At 36.7% G+C, this 15,579-nt stretch overlaps 1 protein-coding gene across 5 annotated transcripts in view; it reads left to right on the plus strand.

The window, feature by feature from the left end:
• myo7aa (myosin VIIAa) overlaps nt 1–15,579 on the plus strand; it is a 44,475-nt gene that overhangs the window by 3,846 nt on the left and 25,050 nt on the right. For 2 of the 5 annotated variants that reach the window (XM_084124330.1, XM_084124327.1), the window contains exons 2-22: nt 1,094–1,207; nt 1,414–1,566; nt 3,806–3,990; nt 5,132–5,253; nt 5,360–5,502; nt 6,242–6,355; nt 6,463–6,616; nt 6,736–6,812; nt 7,109–7,228; nt 7,306–7,448; nt 8,536–8,746; nt 8,829–8,964; nt 9,151–9,257; nt 10,046–10,102; nt 11,375–11,512; nt 12,168–12,326; nt 12,823–12,915; nt 13,492–13,586; nt 13,968–14,052; nt 14,138–14,356; nt 14,442–14,759. In XM_084124330.1, coding sequence (XP_083980456.1) covers nt 1,094–1,207; nt 1,414–1,566; nt 3,806–3,990; nt 5,132–5,253; nt 5,360–5,502; nt 6,242–6,355; nt 6,463–6,616; nt 6,736–6,812; nt 7,109–7,228; nt 7,306–7,448; nt 8,536–8,746; nt 8,829–8,964; nt 9,151–9,257; nt 10,046–10,102; nt 11,375–11,512; nt 12,168–12,326; nt 12,823–12,915; nt 13,492–13,586; nt 13,968–14,052; nt 14,138–14,356; nt 14,442–14,759 — 2,943 coding nt within the window. Of the gene's footprint in view, nt 1–246; nt 368–1,093; nt 1,208–1,413; nt 1,567–3,805; nt 3,991–5,131; nt 5,254–5,359; nt 5,503–6,241; nt 6,356–6,462; nt 6,617–6,735; nt 6,813–7,108; nt 7,229–7,305; nt 7,449–8,535; nt 8,747–8,828; nt 8,965–9,150; nt 9,258–10,045; nt 10,103–11,374; nt 11,513–12,167; nt 12,327–12,822; nt 12,916–13,491; nt 13,587–13,967; nt 14,053–14,137; nt 14,357–14,441; nt 14,760–15,579 lie in introns of those variants that run through there. The other 3 variants (XM_084124328.1, XM_084124329.1, XM_084124326.1) reach the window with 2 other exon arrangements.

A 15,579-nucleotide genomic window follows, 5' to 3' on the forward strand; every position in this document is an offset into this window, starting at 1 on the left:
TAGAGGAGACGTTTGTGTGTTTCAGGACGTAGTGCAGACAACTTGGACTCCTGTTTTTGTCTCTACAATTATTTTTGTCCTGTTGTCGGACCGGAAAGGAAACATTTTTTTGTTGTTGTGATATCCTGGGTCTCTGGACGGCTGGTTTTAATGCTCACACACCTGCTGAGGAAGTGAGGGTGTGGGTGTGTGTGCGGTATATCAAGACGTTCTCGGTCTGGAGTTTTGCCATTTGCATGGATTAGAGTTTGATCTCGTGAGGATGTACAAGCGTCGGGATTACGTCGAACTCTACGAGAAGGATCAGGCAAAGTGGGCCTTAGTACGAAATGTCAACACTGTGTTCAAACACAGCACTCTATTACCGGTATGTGTGGAGAGTTGCCAGTTACGTGCAAATGCTTACCATTCATTTAATGGTGTCTGGTTGGAATTATATTTTGGTGGATTTACATTTGAATTCAGTTTGATTTTGATCTAACACTAAGTAGTAAAGTGTGTTCAGTGTGTGCATGATGTTCTGCATGATTTGTCAAAAAATGCGTCTTGTTGAATTATACTTAAGTTCCTCTATTTCAAGTTGCTTTGGATAAAAGCATCTGATGAATGCATACATAAATGTTGTTGAGTAGAGGATTGCTGGTTCTTTACTAAGTGATCAGACTTGCAGGTTTGCAGCACTTTTTGAGTTACATCATGGACTGATGATGTCACAGCGTCTCAGTCTTCGGTTTTTGAATGAAGTGATGATGTCAGACTAATGTCATTTACAAATAATAAACTCTGTGATGCAGGGTTATTAACTGAAACTAAAACCATAAAATAAACATGTAAATAAACTGTAAAATATTAAAAACTGAAACTTATTTTGCCAAGGCAACATTTCTCCTTTTCGTTTAGTTTAACTTGAAGTACTAAAATAACTAAAGCTGAAATAAAAAATAATAAGACACATTAAAAAACTACTAAAAATTACAAAAATGTTAACCAAATAAAATAAAAATGTATTCAAAATATTAATTAAAACTATAGGATCCCAATCAAATCTAAAATACCACTTCTCTGATGCTTGATGGTCTGAATTGTGTTTCAGGGCGACTATGTCTGGCTGGACCTGAAGACAGGCCGGGAGTTTGAGGTCCCGATCGGAGCCGTGGTGAAGCTCTGTGATTCTGGTCAGATCCAAGTCTTGGATGATGAAGGGAATGTAAGTTATTGATCATTGCTGATCTGTTGGGCTGAAAAGCTGCTCTTCTTCTGGCTGATCTATATGATTTGTTGCATTACATATGTTTCATTTCATATAAAGACTAGACATGTGACTTTGGAGCTAATAATTATTCTGAAGTTCTTTGGTGTGGGTTTTTTTGTGTTTTCTTTTGCATTGAATCTATGGATCTGCATTCTTTTCAGGAACACTGGATCTCTCCCCAAAATGCCACGAACATCAAGCCGATGCACCCCACCTCCATCCACGGGGTGGAGGACATGATTCGACTGGGGGATCTGAATGAGGCGGGGATCCTCCGGAACCTTCTCATCCGCTACAGAGAACATCTCATCTATGTAAGTCCTGCTGTCCATTCAAAGTATTGAAGGTCTATGTTTTGTTGCGTAAGCATACAACTAATGCAAAACTCCACATCAGATGTGGAGGTGCAGTTTTGTGATTAATGGAAAGTATGTTTTGAATAGGTTTCTATTTTGAAGGTTTTAAATTAGTGAATAAATGTATAAATGTAAATGACCTGAATCAAATTAAATTAATGAAAGAAAAAAAAATTATGCAGGTCCTCTAATTTAATCAGTTACTCGTGTATATATATACACTATATATTGGGACACCCCTCCAAATCATTGAATTTAGGTGTTCCAATCACTTCCATGGCCACAGTTGTATAAAATCAAGCACCTAGGCATGCATACAGCTTCTACAAACATTTGTGAAAGAATAGGTTGCTCTCAGGAGCTCAGTGAATTCAAGCGTGGTACCGTGATAGATTTCCACCTGTGCAATAAGTCCATTCGTGAAATTTCCACACTACTAAATATTCCACAGTCAACTGTTATTATATCAACTTTGTATTATAACAAAGTGGAAGCAATTGGGAACAACAGCAAATAAAATCACAGAGCGGGGTCAGTGCATGCTGAGGCGACAGTGCGCAGAAGTCGCTACAGACCTCCAAACTTCGTGTGGCCTTCAGATTAGCTCAAGAACAGCTAGAAGAGCTTCATGGAATGGGTTTCCATGGCCAAGCCGCTGCATGCAAGCCTTACATCACCAAGTGATTGCACAAGTCCAAAGCATTGGATGCAGTGGTGTAAAGCATAAGCCACTGGACTCTAGAGCAGTGGAGAAGTGTTCTCTGGAGTGACTAATCACGCTTCTCTGTCTGGCAATCCGATGGACGAGTCTGGGTTTGGCGGATAACAGGTACTTGCCTGACTGCATTGTGCCAAGTGTAAAGTTTGGTGGAGGGGAGACTATGGTGTGGGGTTGTTTTTCAGGGATTGGGCTTGGCCCCTTAGTTCCAGTGAAAGGAACTCTTAATGCTTCAGCATACCAAGACATTTTGGACAATTTCATGCTCCCAACTTTGTGAGAACAGTTTGGGGATGGCCCCTTCCAGAAGAGTTAAAGCTGTTATAGCTGCAAAGGGAGAGCCAACTCCATATTAAACCCTATGGATTAAGAATGGGATGTCATTAAAGTTCATCTTCATGTAAAGGCAGACGTCCCAAAACTTTTGCCGATATAGTGTTTATATATATACTTATTAAATTACAGCAGAAACATAGTCTGGTTTTCTGGTTTTTAGAGGGGTTTTGGACACTTGCAGGCTAGCCAACCAGGTAAACCAGCAGAACACCATCCTGCGTTGCCAGTGAGATTAGTTTAAACCAATGTGTGTGTACTCTATATAAAATAATTGATAATGGGATATTTCAGTTATTCATTGTGAAAGATGCCCTATTCTATGAGTTAAATTAATCAAAATAATTATCGAGGTCCACTAATTTGCTCAGTTGCTCAATACCAAATTAATAAATAAATTTCAATTATATTATACACAACTATTGTCCAAAAAATAATAATAGTTGGAATAAATAATGTGGTATTTCTGTTTCATTATGGTCATCGCAAAGACAAAAACAGTTTGTTGCCCTGTTTCTTTAATTAAATCCATAAGAGCCTTTATCTACCCTGTTTTTAATAACTCCCCTTTAATAACTCCCCTCAGTTATTTGCTTTGGTTATATTCTCTTCTCTTCTCTTTCTCTATATGAAGACTAACTGTGGTGGTCGGGTGAGTATGCAAACATCATTTTCACACGCATGGCTGCTCGCTGTTCATTGCCTCACTCTGAGTGAGTGTGTTTTCATTACGATTCTCCATTTCAACATGGCTCTGAGGTCTGCGGTAACAGGACACTGATACAGCCCACTGTAACAGCACCCTCCGAAAAGCAAGACGCCCGTGCACTCTCCTCTCATTGTCATATTCACTCGCTCTGCCTCGTAACCAATATGACTGTCTGTCTTGTGCCGTAACATGACTGTTGGTTTCTGCATGTCCTCTACATGAACTAACGTGTCAATATTGCACAAAAGTAAAGAAAAACAAGTGGTTTATTTTTACCTTATACTGTATAATTATTCTGCAGTGTTGTAATGTCAATAATTACATTCCTAAGAGGATATTTTATAAATTTTTACATCATTTGGTCCATTAAAGAACAAAGAAACAAACATATCCACTCATGTTCCTCTGCTTCAGCTCTATTTCTGTATCCTTCGTAGACGTATACCGGGTCCATCTTAGTGGCTGTAAACCCGTATCAGCTGCTGCCCATCTATACGGCAGACCAGATACGCCTCTACACCAATAAGAAGATCGGAGAGATGCCTCCACACATCTTTGCCATCGCTGACAACTGTTACTTCAACATGCAACGCAACAACAAAGACCAGTGTTGTATCATAAGGTGCGCAAACCTGTAAGACTCTGTTAGCAACGCTTGGTGTGAGTGCCTCCATTAAAGCTTGATGGGAAGACTTATGTCTGTCTATCTATTGTTTAGGAACTGGATATCTTCAGGTTAACCCAAACCCTTTTCTTGAGCCTAACCCTATAACCCTTAGCCTTACCTTATTCCTGATTATGACCTCAAGGCCAATCCTGATCCCGACCCATACATTACCTTGGTCATTTTAAACCTAACGCCAACTTTAATCTCACTTCTACCAGTTTAAAGTACAGGACAATATTTTTGATGCTGTTGACAGTGCTACTATGGAAGCTTGTCTCCGCCACAGAATAATACATTTTAAAAGATAATTGCGACTTTTTATCTCACTAATGCGAGTTTACATCTCGCAATTCTGACTTTATTTCTCAGAATTGCGAGATATAAAGTCAGAATTGCAAGATAAAAACATGCAATTGTGAGAAAAAGTCAGAATTGCGAGTTTATTTCTTGCAATTGCAACTTTATATCTCACAATTCTGACTTTATAACACACGATTGCTAATTTATATCACGCAATTCTGACTTTATATCTCGCAATTGCGACTTTATATCACGCAATTCTGAGATAAAAAGTCAGAATTGTGAGATAATTACCTTTTTTATTTTTTATTCTGTGATGGAAACAAGCTTCCATATACTCTAGTCCCAAATTTGGGACTTATCTCAAATATCTACTTCTACTCCTAACCTTGGTAGCAGAAAGTGCATATCAGTTTCCCAGAACAAGGTTTACCATCTATAAACTATAGACTATAGTCACAACCCAACCATAAAGGGATATTTCATCCAAAAATGAAAATTCTGTCATCATTTACTCACCCTCAAAATGTTCTGCTGAACATAAAAGAAGATATTTTGAAGAATGTCGGTAACCAAACAGTTGATGGACCCCATTGACTTCCATAGTATTTTTTCCCCCATACTATGCAAGTCAAATGTTCTTCACACTAAAACATTGTTCTGTTGAGAACTGTTAAGTGTTGACTGAAAGATTCTTTGGGGAACTATAAATGTTTAAATGGCATCGCTGCAAAAACCCTGTTTGGAACCTTTATTTTTAAGACTGTATGTTTACCTGTGTATATTTTCCCGTCAGTGGTGAGTCTGGAGCAGGAAAAACAGAAAGTACCAAGTTGATTCTACAGTTTTTGGCTGCTATCAGCGGGCAGCACTCCTGGATTGAGCAGCAGGTGCTGGAGGCGAATCCCATCTTAGAAGGTAAGAGAACCGGGACCATCTGGAGGGGTTTGAGCTCTAAGAAACCACATCTCTGTCAGAAACAAGCAAATTACATTCTGGTTTGTTTAATGACTTTACCCAACAGCCTTTGGGAATGCTAAAACCATCCGTAATGACAACTCCAGCCGCTTTGGGAAGTACATTGACATCCACTTCAACAAAAGAGGAGCTATAGAGGGAGCAAAGATTGAACAGTACCTTCTAGAGAAATCCAGAGTGTGTCGACAGGTATGTACAACTTTGAATCTGAATTCTTTGGCTAATATATTACTGTTCAAAAGTTTTTATGTATTTGAAAAAAGTCTCTTATGCTCACCAAGGCTGTTTATTTGAATAAAAATACAGTAAAAACAGTAATATTGTGAAATATTATTGCAATTTTAAATAACGGTTTTCTATTTTAATATATTTTAAAGTGGAATTTATTCCTATGATGGAAAAGCTGAATTTTCATTATAATGCTAATTTGCTGCTCAAGAAACATTTCTTATTATTATCAATGTTGAAACCAGTAATGCAGCGGAAACCATGATATATGTTTTCAGCATTCTCTGATGAATTTAAAGTTTAGAAGAGTAGTGTTTATTTGAAATAGAAATCTTTTATAACATTATAAATGCCAGTTGAACGTCATTGATAAATAAGACTTTACACTTTTGAACAGTAGTGTATGACATTTCAAAACAATGCATTTTGGTTTCAGAAAGGTTATGTTGGAGTACACATTTCTAGAAAAACATAGCCAAAATAGTCTAGACTTCTGGTTTTAGAGGGATATACATATCATTCATTGATCCTTGTGCGACTTTCTAGGGTCATAGGTCATACTTACCTGGTAGGTTTTCTCAGAACATCATTATAATTATAAACATTGCATTTTTACGATTAAAATAAAATCAGTCCAAATGGCAACATTTGTGAACCTTTTTAAGTTCTATAATTAGCATCTTTTCTCCCACTCTTTCAGGCCCGTGATGAGAGAAACTACCACATTTTCTACTGTATGTTGAAGGGAATGACTCCAGACCAGAAGAAGAAACTAGGCTTGGGTAAAGCCGCAGACTACACCTACCTTACCATTGTGAGTGATGATCTTCAATGTTCTTTAATGTTCTTGCTGTGCAGAATACATGTTGACATTGTCCTTCAGATATACAGATGATATAACCTTGACCTGTCATAACTCAGGGAAGCTGCACTGTTTGTGACGGTCGTGATGATCAGAAGGAATACTCAAACATCCGTTCGGCCATGAAGGTCCTCATGTTCACTGAAAAGGAGAACTGGGAGATTTCCAAGCTGCTAGCCGCTATTCTGCACATGGGCAACCTGAACTACGAGGGTGAGTTTGCTTGGACAAATGCGTCTATAATAAACTCATTTTGGTCATCACTTTTTCAGTTCAAAATAGCCTGAAATTTTGTATTTAACAACTTATGGTGTTGTAAACTTTCTCCTCAGCTCGCACGTATGATAATTTGGATGCCTGTGAGGTTGTGCGTTGCTCAAATCTCACCACTGCTGCTTTTTTATTAGAGGTATGACGCTAAATCATAAAGTCATAACATGGCTGCTGTTATGGTGATTTAGATGCATTTTAATAATTAAAAAAAAATATCAGTCTTTGAGGTATCTGACATTTGACTGTTCTTGTTAATATGTATTAGCATGCTAGTACAAGAATGTGCCCTATGTTTGTGTGCCCTCTAGTGACTAACATGGAAAGATAAAATTACTGTGATGGATTTAAGATTTCTACAGAGAAAATGTATGCATAAGTTAAAAAATGACTTTTTGACTGCTTAAATTCCTGTATGATTGTATGTTTTCATAGGTGGACATGAAGGACCTGATGAATTGCTTGACCAGTCGAACCATAATAACCCGTGGAGAGACGGTGTCCACTCCTCTCAGTATTGAGCAGGCGCTGGACGTGCGAGATGCCTTTGTTAAGGTAAAACCATCTCACACTTTCATCTACATACTTGATCCTGTTCGGTAACAGCATCTAACCAGCTGTGTGTCTCATAGGGTATATATGGACGCTTGTTTGTGTGGATTGTTGAGAAAATCAATGCAGCCATTTATAAGCCTCCATCCCTTGAGCTCAAAGTGGTGCGGAGATCCATCGGCCTGCTCGACATATTCGGTTTTGAGAACTTTACAGTTAACAGGTAGAAAATATCACACACACTCTTACATACAGCGCAAATCCTGCAAACACCTCATTATAGTGTCCCTGTTACACATAAAAAAATATTTTCAAATTGAGTACTTATTCACTTACTTATACACTAATCCTAATAATCATGCATATGATGGTTCATGACTACTTTTAGTCAAATTGTAATCAAAATGTACCTTAATGCACTTTCCTGGTCTAATTGTGTACAATTCATCAGTGCATATTATTTAAAACAGAAAAAAAATTGCCTCCATAAATTCTCATTGAATTTTAAATATTTCTGAAGCTCCAACTCTAAAGCAACTTTCCTTTTCAGAGAATGTTTCCTTGACTTGACTTGTAAGCTTTGAAATGTATATTTGAAAAGAATTAATATATTAAATATTGTTAAATAGGCCCGGTTTCACAGACAGAACATAGTTTAAGCCCGAATTAGGCCTTAGTTCAAATAGGGCATTTAAGTGGCTTTCATAAACATGCCTTAGAAAAAAAAACTACTGGTGTGCATTTTGAGACAAAACAATGGCATTGATATATTTTAAGATATTTCAGTGCAAATTGCTTTCAGTTAAAACGGCTCAAACATGAGTTTTAGTCTGGGACTAGCTTAAGCCTTGTCTGTGAATAATCAAGTAATACATTTAATTATAATGAATATATCAATCATTATCGAATAAATTAAATGAATAATGATATGTAATAATTAATCACTTTTATATGTAATATTGCATAATAAAATCAGTTAATAGATTGATAAATTGGATAATGATTATATATTAATTATTATGAAATATTTTAATTTGCTTTAATAATACTTAATATATTTAAATATATAAAAAAAACCCAATACATTAATCAATGCATTTAATACGAATTAATGTATAAATTAAATTTTAATTATTAAATGAAGAATAATTATATTAATAATTTATATATTTAATAATGTTTAATAAATGTAATAATATCACACCCAGCTAAAATGTTTAGACATCTCCTGATATTGTACAGTCTCTTCGTAATGCTTGTATTAGAGTAGTGTGATTGGTGGCCCTCATGCAGCTGTATCTCTCCTCCAGCTTTGAGCAGTTGTGTATCAACTTTGCCAATGAAAACCTGCAGCAATTCTTCGTCCGTCATGTTTTCAAGCTGGAGCAGGAAGAATATAACCTTGAGAACATTAACTGGCAGCACATTGAGTTCACTGACAACCAGGACGCCTTGGACATGATCGCCATAAAGCCCATGAATATCATCTCTCTCATTGACGAGGAGAGCAAGTTTCCCAAGGTGAGAGAGATTGCTGACTTGTACTGTACGTTCACTTACTGTATCCTGTGCTCATGCTGAACGTTTCTTTTTCATATCTCAGGGTACAGACACCACCATGCTGAACAAACTCAACTCTCAACACAAACTCAACACCAACTACATTCCACCTAAAAACACTTATGAAACACAGTTTGGCATCCAGCACTTTGCTGGTGTGGTCTACTACGAGACCAAAGGTAGGTATTCCACTCTCTTGCATAATTGTTTTTCACCTTGTGGAAAATAAAACATTGCAATCTTCAGTATACTGTATATACTTGAGCCATCAAAAAACTCCTAGAAACCACCCAGAGCATCCATGCACTGATGTAGTTAATAATAGTTATGTGCATGATAATAAATGTATTTATGTGTCTGTGCAGGTTTTCTGGAGAAGAATCGAGACACCCTGCATGGTGACATCATTCAGCTTGTGCACTCCTCCAAAAACAAATTCATCAAGCAGATCTTTCAGGCGGATGTTGCTATGGTAACGTCTTCATCTCATTTTGGTCTTTACCATAGTCTTATAGTCTTTACTATACACACTAGATTAATTTCAACACTCCTTCGGAAGGGATGATACCGCCATACAGTGATGGTATCAGATGGTAATACCATGATAATTTGATATTGTACGATTACTATAATTATATATCATCTATGGAACTTCAAAAAACATGCTGTTACCATAGTACTCTTTGAGCATCTTTGAATATTAAAAATATATTAGGGATGCACGGATACCACTTTTTCCAGAACGAGTCCGATACCGATACTGTCATTTTTGATACCTGTATTTTCACTGCATTTGTAATTTTTAAATGTATTGGTGGAGAAACCAAAAGAATATAAATCATATTAGTTGGCTAACTTATTTGGCTAAGTTGACTAAGTTATTTTCATGCTTAATTAAAGGTGCTCTAAGCGATGTCACACGTTTTTTTTTAGACCGAAACATTTTTTGTCACATACAGCAAACACTGTCACCCAACATCGCTTAGAGCACCTTTAAGCCTGCTAAAATGCATTGTATGAGCTTCTGTTACTTTCACTGTTCATATTGCTCTATCATATTTTATTTTTCATTTAATAGTACAGCACATATTTAGAGCTGCTCCAGCAGTGTTCAGTGCTGAGGATTGGGTCAGTGGTACAAATGTTTAGACAGAAGTCAAATATCAATTATTTGATATATTTTTTAATATTACAGTCGGATGGACTAGTTCACATACATGCTTCCCTCTTTCTTTCTGTGTTTGTGAAATGTGGTGCCAGTTTTTGTGTGGTTATGTGTCTGCTGACAGTCTTGGCAAAGCAGGTTCACTCCATAAGGTAAAATCGTGGTATACGACTAGTAGTTTACACTAACTAATACATAGGTTATGCTGTTAACAGTAGATACACTGCACCTGCTTCCAGTGTTTTTGCTAATATGACTGAGAATGACAATTACTAGTGCTTGTCCATTAAATTGGTTACAAATACATAAAGTAAAAATCATTTCAAAATTCAGAAATCGTTTTAATATGCTGATCCGCTGTTCAAGAAACATTTATTATCAATGTTGAAAACAGTTGTGCTGCTTAAAATTTTTCTGGAAACTGTGATACATTTTGTTGATGAATAAAAAAGTTTAAAAGAACAATCTTTTGTAACATTATAAATGTATTTACTGTTACTTTTGATCAATACAATTTTTATCAAGTACACAGACTTGAAGAACTCTACTAACTCTTTTCAGCAACTGCCTCATGCTGCATCCAAAATCGCATACTGTATAGTAGGTACTAAATTTGTTTTTAAAACTTACTTTGCGACCGTTAAAAAATAAATTCTTTATAGTATGAATGTGTGTAGTATGAATAAAATTCGGACGTACTACATCCTCCATGTTGTCATTGTCATGTGACCTACAGTGCCAGTTGCGTCGCTTCACTTCCATTCATAAATCCCCTCCTGGGATAGTAAAGTGTCTAACGTGTGCACACTTTAGAATTTTGCTGGAAGTAGTAGGTCATCCGGGTACTTTTGGCCTACTGTTTTATTAATACTATGAATTCGGACATACTACTTGGCTCACATACTGTTTTTCGCCTACTATATAGTATGGAAGTAGGCATATTTGGATGCAGCATTAGTCTTTTCTTAGCAACTGCATAACAATCATCAGAACACTTTGATAACCACACAGCAACTTCCTGGCAAACACCCACAACAACCTAGCATCTTGGGAGCAGGTTGGCACAGACAAACACCACTAGAAGTGTCTAGCTATATGAGCCTAAAATGTCATTCACTTTTTTTTATGACACAACCCAGTTTGAGCTTTAACCCTTTGCACCTTTTTTTGTTCTCCTAAGTAGACAGAAATAATATGACCTGCATCTGTCTAGAAAATACAGTATATCTGTCCAACACAGTTCCTGAGGTGAGACCGTTTCCCGTTTAAGGATGGAAGAGCTCGGAACAGAGAAAAACAAAAGCAAATATTTCAAATCAAAATGAGCCCAGTCGTTTCTTGACAGGTTCAACCCTAAACCTCTGCTCCCCACTCTTCCTGGCCTTCTTTTTAAAGTGTATGTGTGTGTGTTTCCTGATGCACAGGGGGCGGAGACCAGAAAACGTTCCCCGACTCTGAGCAGTCAATTCAAGCGCTCTCTGGAGCTGTTGATGCGCACGTTGAGTGTGTGTCAGCCGTTCTTCGTCCGCTGCATCAAACCCAATGAGTTCAAGAAACCCATGGTGAGTTAAACCAGTAAAACTCTAGAGCTAGAATGCTAAATCATAACTAGTTACACTTTACAATAGGGTTTCATTTGTTACCATTAGTTAATGCAATAGCTAACATGAACTAACTATGAGCAATATATTTTACAGCATTTGCTAACGTTTGTTATTGTTAGTTAATAAAAACTATACAGTTGTTCACTGTTTGTTCATCTGAGTTCACAGTTCATTAAATTATGATACAACTTTTGATTTTAAAAATGTATTATGGAAATGTTAACATGAAACCTTACTGTAATGTGTTAACCCATAACTTAACTGATGATATTGGAGAATAAAAAATACTGATGTCAACAAAAATATATTGGAATGTTTTTCAATTTCTAAAGGGACTCTGTTATTTACGGATAGTATCTTCTGTATATTTATTTATTGCTCATTGATTTGCTTTTGTCTTATTTTACACTGTTTAACTGTTTGGTAATACATTATAATAAGTTTAAACATAGCAAAATCTGTGGTATATTAAGTGTCTTGTAATTCCAACTTCAAGAATGTACATTTAATGATGTTTAGTGCTTTAATGTTTGTTAATATTATTAATTATGATTATTAATTATTAAAGTTGCGCCAAATGTTTTTATGAAATAATCTCTCCATCTTTCTCCAGCTCTTTGATCTTGAGCTGTGCGTGAGGCAGCTCCGGTATTCTGGGATGATGGAAACCATCCGGATTCGCCGGGCCGGATACCCCATCCGCTACACTTTCGTTGAGTTTGTGGACAGATACCGTGTTTTGATGCCCGGAGTGAAACCTGCTTACAAACAGGTGAGTTAATGAATTCACTGTCTCTAGAAGAGGGAAATGCAGTGTGCTTCAACTAGTCTTTGTGTAATACATGTTTTTGACCTTAATATCATTTTATTTTGTTCTAATAAAGGCCTTGTGTTGGTTAATGGAAAGTGGGCATAACATGTTTTTAAATTTTACTGTTCTCAAACAAAAAGGTCATTAATTTTTTAATCTTGTAAAAATGAAAAAGTAAAAACAAAATTTTACACTTATTTTTAAGTTTAAGTTCTACTATTAATTAAATGTATTAATAATGAATGTGCCATTTATTTTTCAATACTGCAGTGTGATGCCTATATATATATATATATATATATATATATATACACACACACACACACACTACTGTGTCTAAATTCTAAAATATAAATATATAAATTTATTTATTTCATTTGTTCACCAAAACAGTTTGTCATCTACCCTCATATTATAATGCTTTCTTGACCATTTTTTGGTCCTTTTTTTCCTTTAGGAGGACCTAAGAGGAACCTGTCAGCGTATCGCTGAAGCCATATTGGGCCGTGATGATGATTGGCAGATGGGAAAAACAAAGATATTCCTGAAGGTACTTAAAGCAGAACTAATATCTTATTATAGAACTACCAACTACTTATAACAATACGACACCATTTGTGAAATGCTCTTCACAATCAATAACAGAAGGCAATATTTAAATAATAAATAAAAAATATGATTCTTTACTTAGGTCATGGAAAAATAAGCTCATTGTTGTTGCTGTTAAAAAAAACATGTCATGGGATTTTATGCAGTCGTGTCAAACTTAGACAGTATTGACCTCAATATCCGTGTGTGTTTTTCTGCTGCCGGAAACGCTGCCCTTAGCCAGAGGTCAAAGATCAGGAACTAGCTTGTCCATTACTAAACTGCCAGGATGAGTTTTCCAGGGATTAGGTTTTATCACACCTTCCAGTTCTCTAAAACAGGAAATCCAACTCAGCAGGAAGGAAGAGAGGGCAGTGTCAATACACGTTGACAGGAAGTAACGACACCAGCAGGATCAGCGCAGATACAGATCAATATGAGCCTTATTGAATGATCTGGTGATCAATGGAACATCACAGGAGCGTGTTTAAGTTTACAGTTAGTTATTGTGTCCTTTAAATGCTTCTACCTTTGTCAGGACCACCATGACATGCTGCTGGAAATCGAGAGAGACAAGGCCATCACTGATAAGGTCATTCTCATTCAGAAAGTTGTCAGAGGATTCAAGGACAGGTACGAATGACGGCTGATGTTTAGTTTGTGTTGCAAGAACTCTGGGGGAATATGCTAAAAATGAATTACACCCAGTGTTTACTTGCATTTGTTGTCTGTGTTGTTTGATACACTTATGCAAATCAGATAACGGCACAAACACACCACAGAAACATCATCTGGTCATCATTTGATGAATTCCTGCCTTGATTGCTGTAAAATGTGCAAAATATATACCTTTAAATAGAAATACTTACATTTATGCACTGTACTGGTCATCTAGCAGTTTCGTCATTGGTAGAATACACATTGGTGTAAAATATTTCAATACAAGCATTTCAGTTTTTTGTGCTGAAATGTGCTTCAAACAGAATAAAAAAAACATTGTCATCTTTCCCACAGATCCAACTTCTTAAAGTTGAAGAAATCAGCCATGTTGATCCAGAAAACATGGAGGGGTTATAACTGCCGGAAGAACTACTCAGCGGTTGGTCTCAAACATTCTCATATACTGTGCATCTATGTGCAATTGTGTCCCTCCAGTATCTTAACACTCATTTCCTGTCTGGTAGATGCGCGGTGGTTTCTCACGTCTGCAGGCATTGTATCGATCTCGCAAACTCTACCAGACGTACCATGTTACACGACAGAGAATTATCCTTTTTGAGGGCCGCTGCAGAGGATACCTGGTGCGCCGGGCGTTTCGACACCGTCTTTGGGCCGTCATCACCATCCAGGCGTATACGAGGGGAATGATCGCCCGCCGACTCTACAAAAGACTCAAAGGAGAGGTGAGTAAGAACGGATTTATTTGTAGATAACGATATACGGTTTTACGATATAGAAAACGCATCACTGTTTTTCCATCCATCTCAGTACCGGCGCCGTTTGGAAGCTGAGAAGATGCGATTGGCTGAGGAGCAGAAGTTTAGGAACCAGATGAGTGCCAGGAAGGCCAAAGAAGAAGCCGAAAAGAAGCACCAGGAACGATTGGCACTGCTGGCGCGAGAGGATGCCGAGCGCGAGAAGAAGGACCGAGAGGAGGCGCGGAGGAAAAAGGAAATGTTGGACCAGATGGAGAAAGCACGACATGAGCCGGTCAACGACTCTGATATGGTGGACAAGATGTTTGGCTTTTTGGGAACCACAAACTCTTTCCCTGGTCAGGAGGGTCAAGCGCCTGCTGGGTTTGAGGTGAGGATGTGGATCTGTCGCTTTTACAATCTAAACTAGGTGTGTTTGACTTCATGCGGCACTGCGTCTACTTGAAGCAGTGCATGCCAGTTAGTCATTTTGTTCGCCATCACAGTACCTCGAGAGCAATTCGAGAGCAGTCGGCTGGCACATCCTTCGCACAATTTCTTATTCAGTATTTTTGTCTTGTTTTTCAGTACAAATATCTAAACATTCTTAAATCAAGATACATTTACTTGAGAAGCAAATAAGATAAGATTGAAATAAAATATTAAGGATTGTTTTCTGGAAAATGTACTGTATCAAAATTAAGCGAGTTTTTGCTTAAAACAAGCAAAATTTACATTTATTTTTTTCCTCCTCTTTGGCAGATATTTTTCTTAAAACTCGCATAATTTCCACTGGTGCTCATAAATCCATATTTTAAAATTTTTGTAATATCAGTGTGGTACAATAAGGTTTCATTAGTTAACTAGATTAGTTAACATGAACTAATAATTAACTGCACTTTAACAGCATATATTCATCTTTGTTAATGTTGATTTCAACATTTACTAATACATTATTAAAATCAAAAGTTGTATTTGTTAACATTAGTTAATGCACTGTGAGCTAACATGAACAACTGTATTTTTATTAACTATCGTTAACAAAGATTGAAAAACAGTAACAAATGTATTGCTGATGGTTAGTTCATGTTAGTTAATACATTTACTAATGTTAAAATAAAACTTATTGTAAAGTTAATGTTATTTTATGCCATGTTTATCAAAATAAATGTGATAAGAAGTATAGACTCAACTTTATTGGTATTTAAATA

This window comes from Abramis brama (genome assembly GCF_963993115.1).
Source record: "Abramis brama genome assembly, chromosome: 9".
Lineage (NCBI taxonomy): Eukaryota > Metazoa > Chordata > Actinopteri > Cypriniformes > Leuciscidae > Abramis > Abramis brama.